Genomic DNA, 16,228 nt, shown 5'->3' on the forward strand with positions numbered 1-16,228 from the left:
CAGCAGTAGTCAGATATCCAATAGGTCCAGTAATCAACAGCATGTTTCTCATTTGTTCTCTTTGTAACCTTTACAGCTGCCCAGCTGATCCCAGCTTCCTCAAACCCCCCTCTCCCCCAACTGATCGGGGAAGCAACTACTCTCTTCCTGCTCCACATCCTTCTCCAGACTCACCTCTCCCAGAACACAAAGAAGTCAGCCAATTAATGATGGCTAGATTAAAGGCTATATGAAGAAAGGCTTTAATATAAGAAATGGAAAAACAGTATATTGATATGTGTTCTCTTTCCCTCCGCTACTGCAGTATTAATAAGAAGAGTAATATCCTTGCACTGGCACCTTTGTTAAAAAACACATTCCCCATACCATTTAAAACAGGGTCTGATGAAATTCTAGAATTTTAATTTAAAATGGATTTTATACATTTGACTTGATACAAACTTAACGTACTTTTGAACATACTGTATGCTAAATACTGTGCCATTTATAACAAAGTGTAGACACAACCATTCAAAAAAGATACAACTGGGATATTTCCACATACTGTAGTAAAACAAAGTTTTCCCATAGGTAAAACTCTGTTCCAAATGGAAAGATGTCACAAAATGTAAACCTCTGTGATGCTTAGCAAATGGCAGCTTGAACTGCCTTAAATTATTTAAAAGCCTGCATCTTTTAAAAATATCTTAAGGAAAATTAAAAACATCATATTTGAACCAATACTTCAATCACCAACAGTAAAACATTACATTGCATTGGTACTCACTGGGCTGGCACATGCCCACATTGGGGCAAGCTAGTTCCCAGGAAAAGCAGGACAGAGTGACGGAAAGAAATACTGAGTAAAATTCTTATATTGTCCAAGCAGGTCAATTTATAGGCCCAATCCGGCAAACACTTAAGCACATCAGTTGCATAATATTAATAGTCCTAATTTTACATACATGCATATCTGCAGGCATCTTAAGGGTTTTCATGGCCTGATACAAGGAGTCATCAGATTTTACACTAAAACAAAGGCAAGAAATCATTTGCACGTAAATTTGGATGTTGCATTTAGAAAGAGGGTTGCTTTGGTTTTCACACCACCACTCAGTGTTGGTGTATTACAGTTGTTGGATTCCACCACAAGAAACCTGTTTGGTCTAGCATAAAAAATGACCCCAACTGATGCAGTACAACAAAATCAAAATAATAGTTTTGTGCTATTGTACACAGTGTAATCAAGTCTGAAAAGGGTAATTCACAAATTATCACATCGTACACTATTTAGGAATGTCACTAGACATTTCATCATACTTCATGATTGGACATGGCTTCAGCCTGAAGCAAATCAATGCCGCTCCTTAGATGGAGCTGATAGGGTCACAAATCAGCAACATTCAGGAAGTGTATAAATAGTCAACAAATCTGAAAAAAAGTGTTCTACTCATATTTTTCATCCCACCTTTACATCACAGCTATGAGTATTTGAGCTCTGTGTCTTCTCTTTGTGGAAGGAAGATCCATTCTAATGGGCCAGTGTCGCATTTATTAAAAAGAAATAAGTACTGCACTTTATTAGGCTTTATATATTCTGTTTTGTCTAACTAGGTTAAACTTGTTGAGCTAGTTTCAGCCAACATTTTAATTTTAAAAATAATCCAAATGTGCTGGTGACACTTTCTGAAAAAAGTAAAGATTTAGGGCAAACTAGCCCATCTTTCATAGTACTGGTCGAACCTGTCAGGTCATATATCTAATACGGTTGGTGATCTCAGCACTCCTTAATGGATATATGTCCACATTCCAGAAGATACAACACAACAGGAAATCACAGACACTAAACTTGGTTAGATATCATGCAGCCACGCAAGGGTTTCAGGCATTGCCCAGCAATAGCAGATGTGCACACAGCTCTGGTTTGAGCCATATGCACCCCTCTCTCACTTTCAAAACAAACTCACTGCATTTTTTAAGAGTGTACAGATAGGATCTGCCAGAGTAGAACATAAAATCACCTAGCTGGAGTCTTTGGTGACCTCAGTACCTGATGGGTGTACATGCAGATTACAAAATAAACATGCAACAGCACAGGTGGCACACAGACACCAAAAACTAGGATGGCTTGGGTGGTGCTGGTAGAAGTGAGAGATTGCTCAGCTCTGCGAGAAGTATACTCAGCGCGGGTTTGAATTACATGTGATCACTCCGATTTTAAAGCAAACACACAACATAATCTTCAAGTGTACACACGCAGATCTGCCACTGAGTCATGATACCACATTAATGCCATTTGTAAAGATGAGAGATTTCATCCTATGAGTGGTACTCCTGCTTTTTATGACGAAATAAAGTAGTACTATAGTATTAACAAAAAATAAAAGTAATGAATTACCAAACTGTAATACAATTCTAGAATTATCTACGTTTCAGCTATCTAGCCTTTCCTTGCTGAATGTATCACAGCATTCTAAGCAATGTATACTCTCAATCTTAGAATTTCCCCCACCCTATCTTTTTGTATTTGTGGGTTTTTATTAAAAATATATATAGTATCTATTTCAGAGAATATAAAGCAAAACCAAGTTGGACACTAGAAAAACATTACAACTAAAGGCAGCTAGGGCTAAATTTATAAATTCTTTATTTAAAAACCCCAGAGTACATATAAAGGACAGTCTGCTATCCAAAGCACATTCTTCTTATGCCTACTGTTTGAAAACCTGCATTTATACCCCAATATTTACACAATAAACTTTAGTTGTGTGTGTGTGTGTGTGTGTGTACACACAACACATGAAGGCAGTATGTGCCCATAAATCACAAATGCGAGGGAAAATTAGTAATCAAAGTGAAATAAGTTATATTTCTTGTTTCAAGGTAAAACTCAGGAGGAAGATGTCTGAATATATGCAAATCTAAATAGTTCCAAGTTTTGAAAATGTTTCTCGGAAACAAACTTTTCACAATTATAAAGTATTGACTGTTTTCTGTTACATGCAGGTGAAAAGGAGTATTTCAGACATGACAGTATAATATTTTCCACAAACTAAAATTAAAAAATAATAGTGCAAATGATGGTTAAAACATTGGATATTTTTCTTTTTGATGGTAACATATAATTAAATGCAGAAATTATGTCAAAAGATTCATGGGGCAGAGTGGTGTCAAAGTAACAAAAAATCTAGCTTCAAATATGGACAAAAATCAGTATCCAGAGGCAATGTCAGCAAACATTTACAACATATTGAGTGCACACAGCCTTCAACAGCAAGCCACACTATCATAACTTAAGGTCCCATGAAGCATTTTCTTTCATTTCAAACTACACTGCCTATAAATTACAAGGTATTCCGGTGAAAGGTCCTTCCCTGAAAAATCATTTCAATGCAAACTGGCTACCCAAATTATATGAATATAAAGAAGATTTGCAGCATATCTTCCTTTTCAATGAAAACAAACCTGGTCAATTCCTTCCCTTAGTGAGTGGTTTGCTCTGGGTGTACAATTCAGCAAATCACATCAAATAATTGGACACTACAAAACATTAGATCATGTTCACTGTAACTAAGATTCTAGTTAAAAATAAAGGAGCAATTTCAAAGGATTGTCAACAAAACAGTTTGCAAAACCATGTTCTTTTTAAAAATGCCTATTTTGTTCCATATCCTTTAAGTACAACCTTACATATTTATTTTTACGTCTGATGAAGAGCTCCATCACTGGACTTCTCTCTTTCAGGTGCCTTCTATTTTTTTTCTTGTTATTAGGGAGAATCCTCTTAAAGCAAAGGCTGTATTTCCAGATGAGTTTCAAAACTACAAAGGAGATGAATAAGTCAGGAGTTTCCCAAAATAAACTACAGCGAGAGCTGATCAGCAACAGAGGAAAGACTTTAAGGCAATAAGAGGCATCAGTGCTGTGATGCTCCAACGTTCATATCCAGATTCAAGTTCTATTGAAAGAAGATCTTTGAAGTCTCTTTCTGGTCTGTTAACTGTCTGACTCTTCCTCCTCCTCTTCCTCCTCCTCCTCCTCTGGTTTCCTGTCCACCTCAGATGTATCTGAAGATTCGTGGAGAAGGACGTACTCCCTGCTGCTGAACCCAAACTTCAGCACATCCTTTTCTTTCAATTCATAGTAACGTTGAGGTTCAATCCGTTGGTTATTTAGGAAAGTACCATTGCCAGAGCCAAGGTCAATGATGTAAGGCTTGACTCTGCGGCCAACTGTACCATCGGCACGGGTGTACTCCACAAGCCTGCCAAAAACAGAAACAACCTTTAAACCACAATGAAAGAAGTATAAACAGCCACTTCACGCTGTTAATAAAAATGGAGATGGATCTTTCAGAATAACCTCAAGCTAGCTAATACCTCCATTTCCAAAAAATCTCATTAAATACAGAAAGTTAAGTCTCTGAAAAGATGCGAGGCACTCAGCCTGCCTAAAAATTTCTCACCATGAGCTGAAGTTAAATGAAAGCCTGTGCCACGTTTTAAACATTAAAAAGTTCAAGATTAGTAATATACAAGAGATAATTAATTCCGTCAACAAACAACTCCTCTGCCTCCAGCGGTGGGCAATCCCTGGTGCTCCCAAGGAAAGCCAGCGCTCCATATTGTGTTGGGCCAATCTGGCAATGCTCCTTTTAACCTTTAACCTATCAAGCATGACTGCAAGTGTTACTCCGGTTCCAATGTATGTCTGATTCTATTTCGAATACTGCTGTACTCTTTGCCTTACTTAAAGGCTGCTTATGGTTAGATGTGAGGAATCAAAGGTAATTTTGATTACTGCTAAAAGGATATGCAGCTGTTGTACATAAAAACTGGCTAATTCTGAAATAGAAGATAAATTTATAGATTTACTAGTTTGCAGAGGGTTTTGCAACATACTAGTCACTTCTAGCCTCCACTACAATCTGGTTTCCTAGGCAGGCACACTGAGTAACACTTACCGATACTGAAACACAGCATGCTGTTTGGAGCAAGAGGGGTGGTCAATAGGAATATCTGCGATTCTTCGGTGCCTGCCCAGCAGGTAAGCACTCTGTCTGTGAATGTACATGACTGGGAGAACTTCATCATTCTTAAAAGGGTAGAGACGCCATCGTTTCTTTGGAATCCGAGCTTCTGGGGGCTCGCTATATTTAATCACAACACCTCGGAAGGTGTTTGAATCCTCTAGGAGTGCACCAGACAGTTCAAAACTTGGTTTCTCCTTATTTGTTGGATCTTTGTCTTTATTTTCACCATCAGGTTTACCAAGGTCCAGAGTCTCATCACCACTGCTTGATTCATTCTTCTGGCGATGCTCACGTCTTCTCTCGTTATAAAATTCCCTCTCCACTTGCTGCTCACGGAGATTTTGGGCATCCCTCTCTCTTTCATACCCTCGACCTCCTGGCCTTTCATTGGGATTTTTCCTTCTCTTTGAATGATCTCTGTGTCTGTCTCTGTCACCATTTCTATCTCGTCTGTGTTCTTGCTCTGACTGATCTCTGTGCTGTCGTTCCTCATGTCCTCTCCGGGAATGGTCATCTCGCTCCTGTAACAAAGAAAACCTTACAGTGATCTATTTAGAATTAAAGATAAAAAACACAGGGAATTTTGTTTGGTCTTTAAAATCTGAATTTAATATGAGACTATAGAACAAAACTCAATCATCAAGTATACAGGTTTTTAAAATGTGGATGAAAATGACTTCCTCACTCACCTGCTAAGACCCATGTTCAGGTCTCTGAGTTACAGTAAATAAAATTAGCTCCAGAAGAGAACACAGACCTGCATTCCCTGCACTGAATTAGGGGTTGATGAGATGACTGTTCAGGGAATATGTGACCAGGAACTCATGTTTTGTAAGATAAATATAAGCAGAATCAGTTTTCAGTTACTTTATTCTAAAAAGTAGAGGTTCTTGAGTTACATATAATTTACTAGTATTTGGCTTCTTAGCTTAAATGATATATTATTATAAAGATGTATATTATGGTAGCACCACAAAAGCCCCACTGAGGATTATGCTGGGTCCTGTACAGACAGAAGATAATCCTTGGCCTGGAAGGTTTACAATCTAAAAATTAAATTCAAATATTTGATATTTTCTATGCTCTAACAGTTTGGTCACTTCCACACATGGAAAAATACCACTTAAACCAAGTTTCCAAACTACTGCTGACATTTCACAGACCAATGTTTAGAATAAATTTTCCTAATATTTTGTCTATTCCGTTTTCTGCATGTATCATTACTATCAACACTTGCATAAACCCTAAATCTTTCTTCCCTCAGAATTCTTCTGCTTTGCCTGCTTATTCCCTGCCTGAACTCAACAGCCCCAGTTTTCCAGTCATTCCATTATGCAACCCTCTTTGTAAGAGATTCCTCTCATAGTTTATCTCACTTACCAACATCCCATATCTTGGTTCTCAGTTTCCCCAAGAAGGGTACCATGGACCACATGTGTGAGTAACACTCTTGTCTAGCGCTCTTCAATATTAAAGTTGGAAAAATAATCCCCGACTATAACTCAGTAATTTTTATGTTATTGATTTAGGCCCTGTCTACACTACAACTTATGTCAGCAAAACTTATGTTGCTCAGGGGTGTGAAAAAAAACCATCCCCTTGAGCAACGTAAGTTTCGCCGAGAGCTTCTCCTGCTGACAAAGCTACCATGCTCGTTAGGGGTGCTTTAATTATGTTGACAGGAGAGCTCTCTTCTGTCAGCATAAAGCTGCTGACTACATAGAATCATAGAACAAGAGGTCATCTAGTCCAGTCCCCTGCACTCACGGCAGGACTAGGTATTAACTAGACCATCCCTGACAGGTATTTGCCTAACCTGCTCTTAAAAATCCCCAATTCCACAACCTCCCTAGGCAATTTATTCCAGTGCTTAACCACCCTTATGGCAGGAGACTCAAGGAGCTTGGTTTGTTTAGCCTGACAAAACAAAGGCTGAGGGGAGATATGATTGCTCTCTATAAATACATCAAAGGAATGGATACCAAAGAGGGGAAGGAGTTAAGTGAAGCACAGTATTCCACATTTTCAGTTTTTGCAGTAATTCAGCCAGAGGTTATGGGTCTAGTATAGGAGTGGATGGGTGAGGTTCTGGAGCCTATAATGTCAGGAGATCAGACTAAATAATCATGATGGTCCCTTTTGGCCTTAAAGTCTATGAATCTTGCTGCTGTCACCAAGGGGCCAAGCCAGCATACTACTCCACATGATCAGAATCCTGTGCCTGGGTGTGACAACACTGAAATCAACAGCACACTGCAAATGGAACAGCTTGCAGAGTAAGGTGTACCATGACAAAATCCAGACTCTTACTGAATCATTAACAGCTAATGCCTGTGGATACTCAACCATTTACTGCAAAATCAGAGGTAGTTATAATGTGTTTGTTTTTAAGAGTTAAATATGTTCCCGAATGTACAAATTACAATAACTGATAAAAGAAAATATTGGGGTAATCAAGTGATAAATTAGTCACATCACCCCATTTAGACCCGGTTTCCACATTTACTCTATGCAGACAGACAATTGTGGTTTCACAGACCCCCACTGATTTCAAGGTTAGTCCCGTGGAGTAATTTTCAAGACTGGGGCCTTAGTGTTTAATATCCAGTAAATTACCTGCTTTACTTTGACTACAATATGATGAGGGCTTCTACTTCTTTTACTTCGAGGAGACTTGCTTCTTTTAGCAGAGGACTTGTTCTTTCTTTTGGCTGGTGACCTTTAAATATTAAAAAAATGATTTGTTGGGTCCACAGTCCCCAAGAAAAAAAGGAAAGGAAGAGAGTCTGTGCAAAACGCACAGGGTAATTTAACCTTAACCTACAGCTACTACTGCACTGTATTGTGTCGTAGGAGGATGGGATGGTGGTGAAGGGTGGGAGGGTCTCCCCACTGTGTGTATTTGGGGGTGGGGGAGATGAAGTGGCCTTACAGGAGAAAGTGGGGGGATGAGGAGGGCATTGAGGGAGGGGCCGGGGAGGGATTGGTGGGCTCCCCCCAGCTCAAGGCGTCCAGCGGAGCCGCAGGGACCGCCCGAGAGGATGAGCGGGGTCTCCCCACTAGGAGCCCCCGGCCCAGGTGTAGCGGGGTAAGCGCTGGCGGCCGGTACCTGCTGCTGCCCGGCCGGGCCGGGCCCTGCTCCCGCTCGGCAGGGGGGGACTGGCTGCCCCGGGCGGAGCGGGAGCGCCGGGGGCTCCGCTTCTCTGCCCCTTCCTGTTGTTCCTGCCGCCGCCGCTTCCGCCGCCGCCGCTCGGTCTCGGCCTCCTCCATGGCTGCGGCCGGGGCCTAGGCGCCGAGTTTCGGCCGCAAGTCCCCGGCAGGCGGAGAAGCAGCGGCTGCGCGAGGCCTCCGCTCACCCGCAAACGGGAAGCGCGACTCCGTCTACGTCCACTTCCGCTTCCGGGGCAAGCGCGCCGAGCCAGCCGGAAGCACTCCTGCCGGGCGGCTGCTCCGCTCATGGCGTTTCTGCCGCGGCCGGGCCCGCTGCGCTCGCGGAGTGCGGGGCGAGGGGCTGGAGGCTGACGGCGGGTGGCCGCGGGCGGGACAAGCAGGGGGCGGGCGGGGAGTCCGCCCCTGTCACGCGTGATTTGCACGAGGAGCGGCCCCCCCGAGCAGCACATTTCCACCCCTGCTCCGATTCGCCCCCCTTAGCCCCTGTCAAAAGCGGCCCGCAGCCCCGCACGGGTAAAAGGGCAGGGTGCAGGGCAGTGGCTTCAGCAGATGTACTGAGCATGCTCAGTAGCCCCGTACTACGGAGAGCACGTTAGTACACTGCCCCGGCCGCGCGCAGCGCGTTCCTGAGCCGGGCTCTCTTGCGAGCGCCCCTGGAGGCGGCTGCTGGGCGGCCCGCTCAGGGATCGGCCGGGCTGGGCTGCCTTGGCCGCGTGAGCTCCGAGGTGCGGTTCCCCGCCTTGTTGTCGCTCACTTCTGAGGGGCTGGCCGAGACTCTTTACACTCTGCGCATGCGCCATCGGATACCTTCCGCGCGCATGCGCGTCCAGCCATCGTCCGATCTCTTGCATACAAGCGCTCGGGGGAGGGGGACGTCATGACGAAATGACGCTTGGGCGCGGCGCGGCTCGTTGTTGCCATGGTGACGGTACACAGCTCACGGGGAGAGTGCGGGCCTCGGAGCCGCCATGATCCCGCCGGCGGACTCGCTGCTCCGCTACGAGACCCCGGTGCTGGTGAGCCGCAACCCGGAGAAGCGCTCCCCGAAGGTGAAGGCGCTGCGGGGGACGGGCCCGGGATGCGGGCGTGGGGCCGCTGTATGAGGGCGAACCGGGATATGGGGGGGGGAGGGGATGCAGTAGGGGGGTCGGGGTTGAGCTGGGGGTACATGGGGAGGGGGTGCGGGGAGGGCTGAGCTGTGGGGAGGGGGGGTCGGGGTTGAGCTGGGGGTACATGGGGAGGGGGTGCGGGGAGGGCTGAGCTGTGGGGAGGGGGGGTCGGGGTTGAGCTGGGGGTACATGGGGAGGGGGTGCGGGGAGGGCTGAGCTGTGGGGAGGGGGATCAGTTGAGTTGGGGGTACATGGGGAGGGGGTGCGGGGAGGGCTGAGCTGTGGGGAGGGGGGTAGTCGAGGTTGAGCTGGGGGTACATGGGGAGAGCTGTGGGGAGGGGGGGTCAGGGTTGAACTGGGGGTACATGGGGAGGGGGTGTGAACGGCATAGGGATGTAAAGGATGGAGCATGTGGAAGGCCTAAGATGGGGACCCTGTTGGAGGTATGTGTATGAAATGGGGACATAGGGGGCCTGTGTGTGTTTGTGAGAGAAGTCATTAGTCATAAAGAGCCTGTTTTTCCTTCCCCACGTGTGCTGAGTCTTTGTGGGGAAGGGCTTTCTCTTTTCTCCTGACTTGCATAGCTCCGCTGAACATGTGGGAGAGGAGTGTGTGAATGGGGGAATGGGCAGGAAAGAGTGGGGGTAGCGGAGGATGAGGGGGAGGTTGGCTTCCCTTGTGGGAGCAGTGGCCTCCTCTGCCCCAGTGTCTCTCTGGGTCTGCCTCCCCACACACTATTGCTGGAATGGGTGCCCTGCCTGTATAGTCCCAGGATGTTTCTCATTTGCAGGCGCGTGCTTTGAAAGTGAGTCCTCAGCAGCCTGTGTCAACAGGACCTGTGCCACCTCCTCCAAAACCCAAGACGACTCCTACAGCTATAGATCCAACAAAACAGGCAGAGGAAATCTTAAACGCAATCCTGCCACCAAGGTAAGAAACTGCTCTTTCCCCCTTTCACCATGGTCCTAGGATGCCAGGAAGAGTCAGCAATGTAAAATTCTAACGTGGAGAGCAAGGGAAGGTGGGATTCAGTGAATGTCACAAAATGGTGTTGGGGAGAGTGGGGGATGGATTTCTAGCTGAATTAAATGTTTGTGCCTGTCAATGAATGTAGCCTATCTAATAGCTGGTTATTCGTGCTGGGTGATGAGTGGTAGTTAAATAAGTATGTTGTCTAATTTGTATCAATATTGGCTCTTTCTGAATCTGACAAAGATGCTTTCCTCAATGATGTACTGAGGTAGCAAATGCCCCTGATGAATTATACATCAGTTTTAAAAGTAATATAAAAAAAAATTCCTGACATTGCTGTATTAGACACAAAGCAGCAGTCCCCAAGCCTTTTTAAGTCCTCTGTCTTGCTTGATGGCCGTGTAGTGTGCAGTTAGCCATGTTTGCTGTCATCCAAGTGTTGTGTAGCTAAAAATTCCTGCCTTGCTACATACATGTGTAAAATGCAGGCGCTCCCTCTGTTGTTGAAATGCCAGTTCAGTGGGGATAATGAAAGATACAAAGGCAGCATTTGTTTAGGGATCAGGACAATTATCAGAAGCTGTGCTGACATTGTCTCTCAATTGTACTGACTATGGCGGGTGGAGAGAATGCTTGTATTGCACACTGCTGTGGAAAAAAAAATGGGATTCTTTCAGTTGTTGGTGGAAATCAGTGCTCAAGCATATGCTTGATTAAACCTTATCCAGGGGCAGCTCCTAGGTTGTTGCTGATAGTCAATGCTTTTATCGGAAGTGAAGCTATGATGAAGGCAATGAATATGGCTAACAAACTAATCTGTGCTGCTTTTGTGATGCAGAGAATGGGTGGAAGACAATCAGCTATGGATTCAGCAGGTGTCCACCACTCCCAGTACCCGAATGGATGTAGTTCATCTGCAGGAAGAGATGGATCTCAAACTACAGCAAAGACAGGCTCGAGAAACTGGGATTTGTCCTGTCCGCAGGGAACTCTACTCACAATGCTTTGGTTAGTGAATACATCCAGGTCTCAGAAACCATAGCGAAAAGCTTATTTGAATGATACTAAAATGCCTGAAGTTTCTGAATAGCTCAGGACATAGGGAATGGGAAATAGAGACTTTCATCTAAGGTGTATGGGTTCCAATCCACCCTGGTCAATAGGGAATGAGAGTTATTACCATCCCATGCCTGTTTGAGGACCTGTTGATCTCAGTTCAGTTCCTGGTGCAGAGGTCCACATCAGAATTAACACAAGTAGACCCCTGTGTGAAGTCTCAGCAAAGGAACCCAAAGTCAGAATGGACACACACTTTCCTCTTTCAGCCTTAATGGGTCCCTACAGGGCAGGGTTGAGGCACAGTGCATGTGGGAAGCTTGCACTGTTATTAAACAGACTGCACTTGCCCTCTTGAGGCTGCCCAGTCTGTCACTCTAGCATCTCTCACTACCATGTAGAGATGAAGCCCGGTTGCCGCAGAAGTGCTTCCTCTTAGTGTCAGCTTGTATACAGACAGTATTTTTAAAAAAAATGTCTATATACAAGCAGACACTGAGGAGGTGTTACTGTGGCAATAGGGCATTGAACAGTAAGCTGGGATTTGTTGCATATTTGCATGGGAGGGAAAGATTCATCCAACCACACTTAGATCATACTCCAATAACTAGATTAATTCATCTTAAATTATTAAACATCTTGGTGACACTATGCTAGTCCTCCAGCTGCTACAGACCAACCCCGGAGGCTGGAGGAAGACACCAGCCACTGATTTAGAGAGAATTCTTATTAATATAAATGATTCGTTAATTTCTTAGCAATAGGAAGCTTCAGGTCTACGCTGCCTGGCCTTGAACACCTCAAATGTCATGGCCATAATTACCTTGCTAGGCACACTGGCCCATGTCAAAATGTTTGTCTTGAGACCTATGTAAAACATTTTCCCTCTATCTTTACTATTATGCCCTTTTTATTTAAAGATGAACTTATCCGTGAGGTTACGATTAATTGTGCAGAGCGGGGACTGTTGCTGCTTCGAGTCAGAGATGAAATCCGAATGACCATCGCTGCCTATCAGACACTGTATGAGAGCAGTGTTGCCTTTGGTATGAGGAAGGCATTACAGGCTGAGCAGGGCAAATCTGACATGGAAAAGAGAGTAAGTGAGGCTGTTAACTTCATAATGTACCTGTGATTTGGTACACAAATGTCTCTCTTTTATCTTCCTCATGCTGGCTCAGTAGATCATATTTTCTCACATATCTATTAGAGCATTGACAATTTTTTGCAAACAAAATCAACAAACAAAATCTTCACCATTTTTCACTCAGCTCCAGTACTTACATTTGAGTCATTTTCTGATTTCATCAATAAACTCGTTCAAAATATGCTGCTTAGATTTTTTTTTTTTTAATTTTCTAGTTCCACTGGGTGGCAGTAAAGATCATCAAAACACACATCTTGCTGATTCCCTAAGGCTGCTTTTTAATGGATAAATTGGCTGCTATTATCATTTTTATTCTTCAAAGACTGTAAAATGCATAACTTATATCTTCATTGTATTTCAAAAACATAGCAATGAATGTCAGGCATATCTATGTTCTTTAAAAGATTGCAGAATTAGAAGATGAAAAGCGAGATTTGGAAAGACAAGTGAATGAGCAGAAAGCTAAATGCGAAGCTATTGAAAAACGTGAAAGTGAAAGACGGCAGGTAGAGGAGAAGAAACATGGTGAAGAGGTGCAGTTCTTGAAACGAACTAATCAGCAGTTGAAGGTTAGTAAAGAACCCTGACTGCAATGTCTTAGTAGGAAAACAACTGAAGTATTTGCTTTTTAAATAGTGAGACCTGAAAATAAATTTTCCTTTAGTCTTTTGTTCTCTTAATGAAAAGGCCATATGTGCATGTATTAGTTCCTCACTAACTTGCATTAATGTTGCACATTCTCCAAATTCTCAAAGCTCCCTGCAGCTCTGTAGGGTGAGGAATAATGCCGTTAGTTCAAATGACCCCAAATCTTTTATGGCTGGTTAATTGATCAGTTATTGAATGCATGAGTGCAGTTGTTTCCTAGACACAGCGGCATTTTAGATTTCAGAATTTAAGGGACTTTTTAAAAATACGTTTGTGCTTTAAACCTGACTGATGCTCAAGGACCACATTTTTGTGTAGACCTGACTCTAGAACAGTTGGCTGTCAGCAGAAGACACCAAGAATCTGAGAATGTTTCATCTTTAAAGCCTCATAAGTACAAAACAGAAAGCCCAAAGTAAGGAAGACAAAATTATTCCTTTGTTGCTGTGGGCCTGAAAACATTAGAATCTTCTCCCTTACAACAAGGGACAGTTTAAAATGAACTATTGCAGTAAAACTCCTTTGGGTTCAGTGCAGTAGGGGCTTTTCTCCTATCCATGTCTGGAGTTTTCGGTAGGTAACGGTAATTGGATCTCATCTATCACTGAAAGAGTAGGCTGTAAAATATTCATATACTCCTGGAGTGGAATGAGGGGTGAGCAGTGTACCTGCAATTAGAAACTACCCCAGAAAGTAGACTTTTAATAGCTAAAAATTTAAAACAACATTCCACCTTATTTCTTTAGTTTATAAACAATGCAGATTATCAGGAACAAATCCTTCTATAATGATACACATAGTAAACTTTCCTAGCTTTAGGGAGCTAACTTATAAAAGAGCACAGAAATCCATTCATATTAGTCTGTGGCTTACATCTTCAAAATGGATCCTACTAACTTCTTGTTTGGTCTCACCTCTGTAGCGGGGGGAGGGAGGGAGTGGTTTCCTTCTCCTTTCCTAATGGGCTCTTGCGCTTGTCACAGGAGTGCTAGCTATTTAACCTAATGTAAACAGCTGGTAAACAGCTCTAGCTGCGCTGTCTGACCTAGATCACCGCAATAACTACTTACTGCCTATCCACCTGCTGACCTTCACACCTTGCTTGTGGGTCAGAGGCTTGGTTGAAGAACTTTTGGATAGGTGCTTTTGTTACAAATTTAAATGTGTGGGTTTCCACTAGAGGGCAAAGTAATGTTTGGAAGAAACTGGAATCTGAATCTGTCACATGGGCTGAGTCTGTGAACCTTTAGTTTTTTCTAATCACATGTCTTCAGCTGCATTGGAATCATAATCCTCAGGGGAACTTGATGGCAATATCACTACATTTTCTGGGAGCTTCCAGTCTGTCTCCTCTGTTTGCACCAGAATTACAGATAGTAAATGGCAGGGATGCATTACTAACTGGGTTCCTAAGGCAGGAAGCATTTACTTGGATCAGATTAAAGCATAACTACTGTATTGTAACTAGTAGTACTTCTCCAGTTGTCTGCTAGTGCTCTCTCCTGGAGCCAGAATATGTCAAAATAACTTCCCGTGGCTGGTTGATACATGTGGATCATGGCAGTGTAGTTCTCTTTGAGACAGGAGGAATAACTCTCACTCTAAAACAAAGCACCCTGGCTTTGGCAATTAAGATGGCTCTCCAGGCCAAAAATATTTAATTTGATGAAAGCAGGGTTTGTGTTAGCTGATCCCAGGATAACATGTCTTTGCTATTGAAAAGTTACCTCATGCTTGTGGTAAAAATGTCTATTTAAAAGAACCTTCCTGGCCAGATCTAAATCTCTTTACTTAGCACTCAGAACTACTTTCCTTATCTTTGACTTCATCACATTTACACTCTAGACTTCCTCAGATAATCTCTTAGCTTCAGACCACCTTGCAGAGTCCTAGGCCACAGAACGAGGTAGCCATTAGGCCAAGAATATGTTGCCACCAAGTCCATATTCCTTTCCTGAGCCAGAAGTATTTATAAAGAGCTGTACACTTACACTTGCTACCACTTATTTTGTTGATGTAAGTGCTGGAAGTTTCATACAGTACAAGCTCCCTGTGCATTAGTAGCAAGTTCTTTTATCCAGGACTTGGGCGTCAAGTTGTCTCTGTGACTGAAAAATTTGCAGTTCCCAGATACTTTTGTCTCTGAGTCAGAGCTTGCATTCCAAACCCCGACAGCCAAATGTTTAATTTAGCAAGCTTAATACAGCCTGAAATCAGAGAACAAACCACTTTTTCAGCAACTTTTATTTAATTTCCTTTTCAATGCTTTACATTATAAAATGGGTCTTTCACTGAATGGAACCACGGCCAGCTTTTAGTTTTCTTCTCATAATGCAACACGTCTGTACCAAGAATGAAACAAACTAATTTATAAAACATGGAGTAAAGAATGAAATAACCAGGAGGAAAATCCTGGCCTGGTTCCCCTGGAGTATTCCAGTAACTTCTTAGCATCCTCGCTCTGGAAACAATGAACAACTGTCACCTTACAGCAATGCTGGGGGGTGGGGTGTAGATTGAGTCTAGTTGGACTTAATGAGTTATTTGTCTTTCAGGCCCAACTTGAAGGCATCATTGCACCAAAGAAGTAGATTTCCTTGTGGGGCCCTGCAGGAAGAACTCATGAAACCTTTCTCTGAGCAAGGAGGTTGTGGTTAGTGACCCAGATCTATCTCATTCATAATGATCCTGATTTCCACACTTAAAATAACTAGAAACATTGGAATTGTATTCCTTCTCCCTTTCCCTATTCTAATAGATTAAAGTGTTTTGCTAATTACCGTGACCTCATTTTCAGTGACTTTTCAGCATCCAGCTCTTTGTATGCTGAACACGTCTGGGATTTGCCTCTGTGATTCTCTAACCTATCACCGTTAAGGTCATACTCTTTTTAATAAACTTTTTTTACAGTAGCACCTCTGCCTCTGTTGATCTGTTAGAGGCTGTACAGCTTTCAGAAGTACCATACACAAAGCACTGGACTAATCTCAAATGGAGGTTACTGTTCAAATACTCAATCTGCTCAAATGAGTGTATTTTGTTTCTGGGATGGGAGCAGGTCCAGACTCATGAGCTTTTCACTAAGCTGTACAGCTGCCAGTAATGTTAGCTGTG

At 43.3% G+C, this 16,228-nt stretch overlaps 2 protein-coding genes across 2 annotated transcripts; one reads left to right on the forward strand and one right to left on the reverse strand.

Annotated features, from left to right (window-relative positions):
• Positions 1 to 385: 385 nt before the first annotated feature.
• Positions 386 to 8,391, reverse strand: SNIP1 (Smad nuclear interacting protein 1). The gene is made up of 4 exons (XM_054011855.1): positions 8,121 to 8,391; positions 7,628 to 7,730; positions 4,943 to 5,532; positions 386 to 4,243 (listed from the first exon to the last, which is right to left on the reverse strand). The coding sequence occupies exons 1-4, from the start codon at positions 8,279 to 8,281 to the stop codon at positions 3,976 to 3,978; spliced, it is 1,122 nt and encodes a 373-aa protein (XP_053867830.1). The 5' UTR covers positions 8,282 to 8,391; the 3' UTR covers positions 386 to 3,975.
• A 150-nt stretch (positions 8,392 to 8,541) lies between these two features.
• DNALI1 (dynein axonemal light intermediate chain 1) lies at positions 8,542 to 16,026 on the forward strand. Its single transcript, XM_054011851.1, has 6 exons — positions 8,542 to 9,231; positions 10,082 to 10,221; positions 11,102 to 11,271; positions 12,240 to 12,418; positions 12,871 to 13,035; positions 15,670 to 16,026. Exons 1-6 carry the CDS (start codon positions 9,151 to 9,153, stop codon positions 15,703 to 15,705), a joined length of 771 nt encoding a protein of 256 aa, XP_053867826.1. The 5' UTR covers positions 8,542 to 9,150; the 3' UTR covers positions 15,706 to 16,026.
• The last annotated feature ends 202 nt before the right edge of the window (positions 16,027 to 16,228 follow it).

Source organism: Malaclemys terrapin, chromosome 22 (genome assembly GCF_027887155.1).
Source record: "Malaclemys terrapin pileata isolate rMalTer1 chromosome 22, rMalTer1.hap1, whole genome shotgun sequence".
NCBI lineage: Eukaryota > Metazoa > Chordata > Testudines > Emydidae > Malaclemys > Malaclemys terrapin.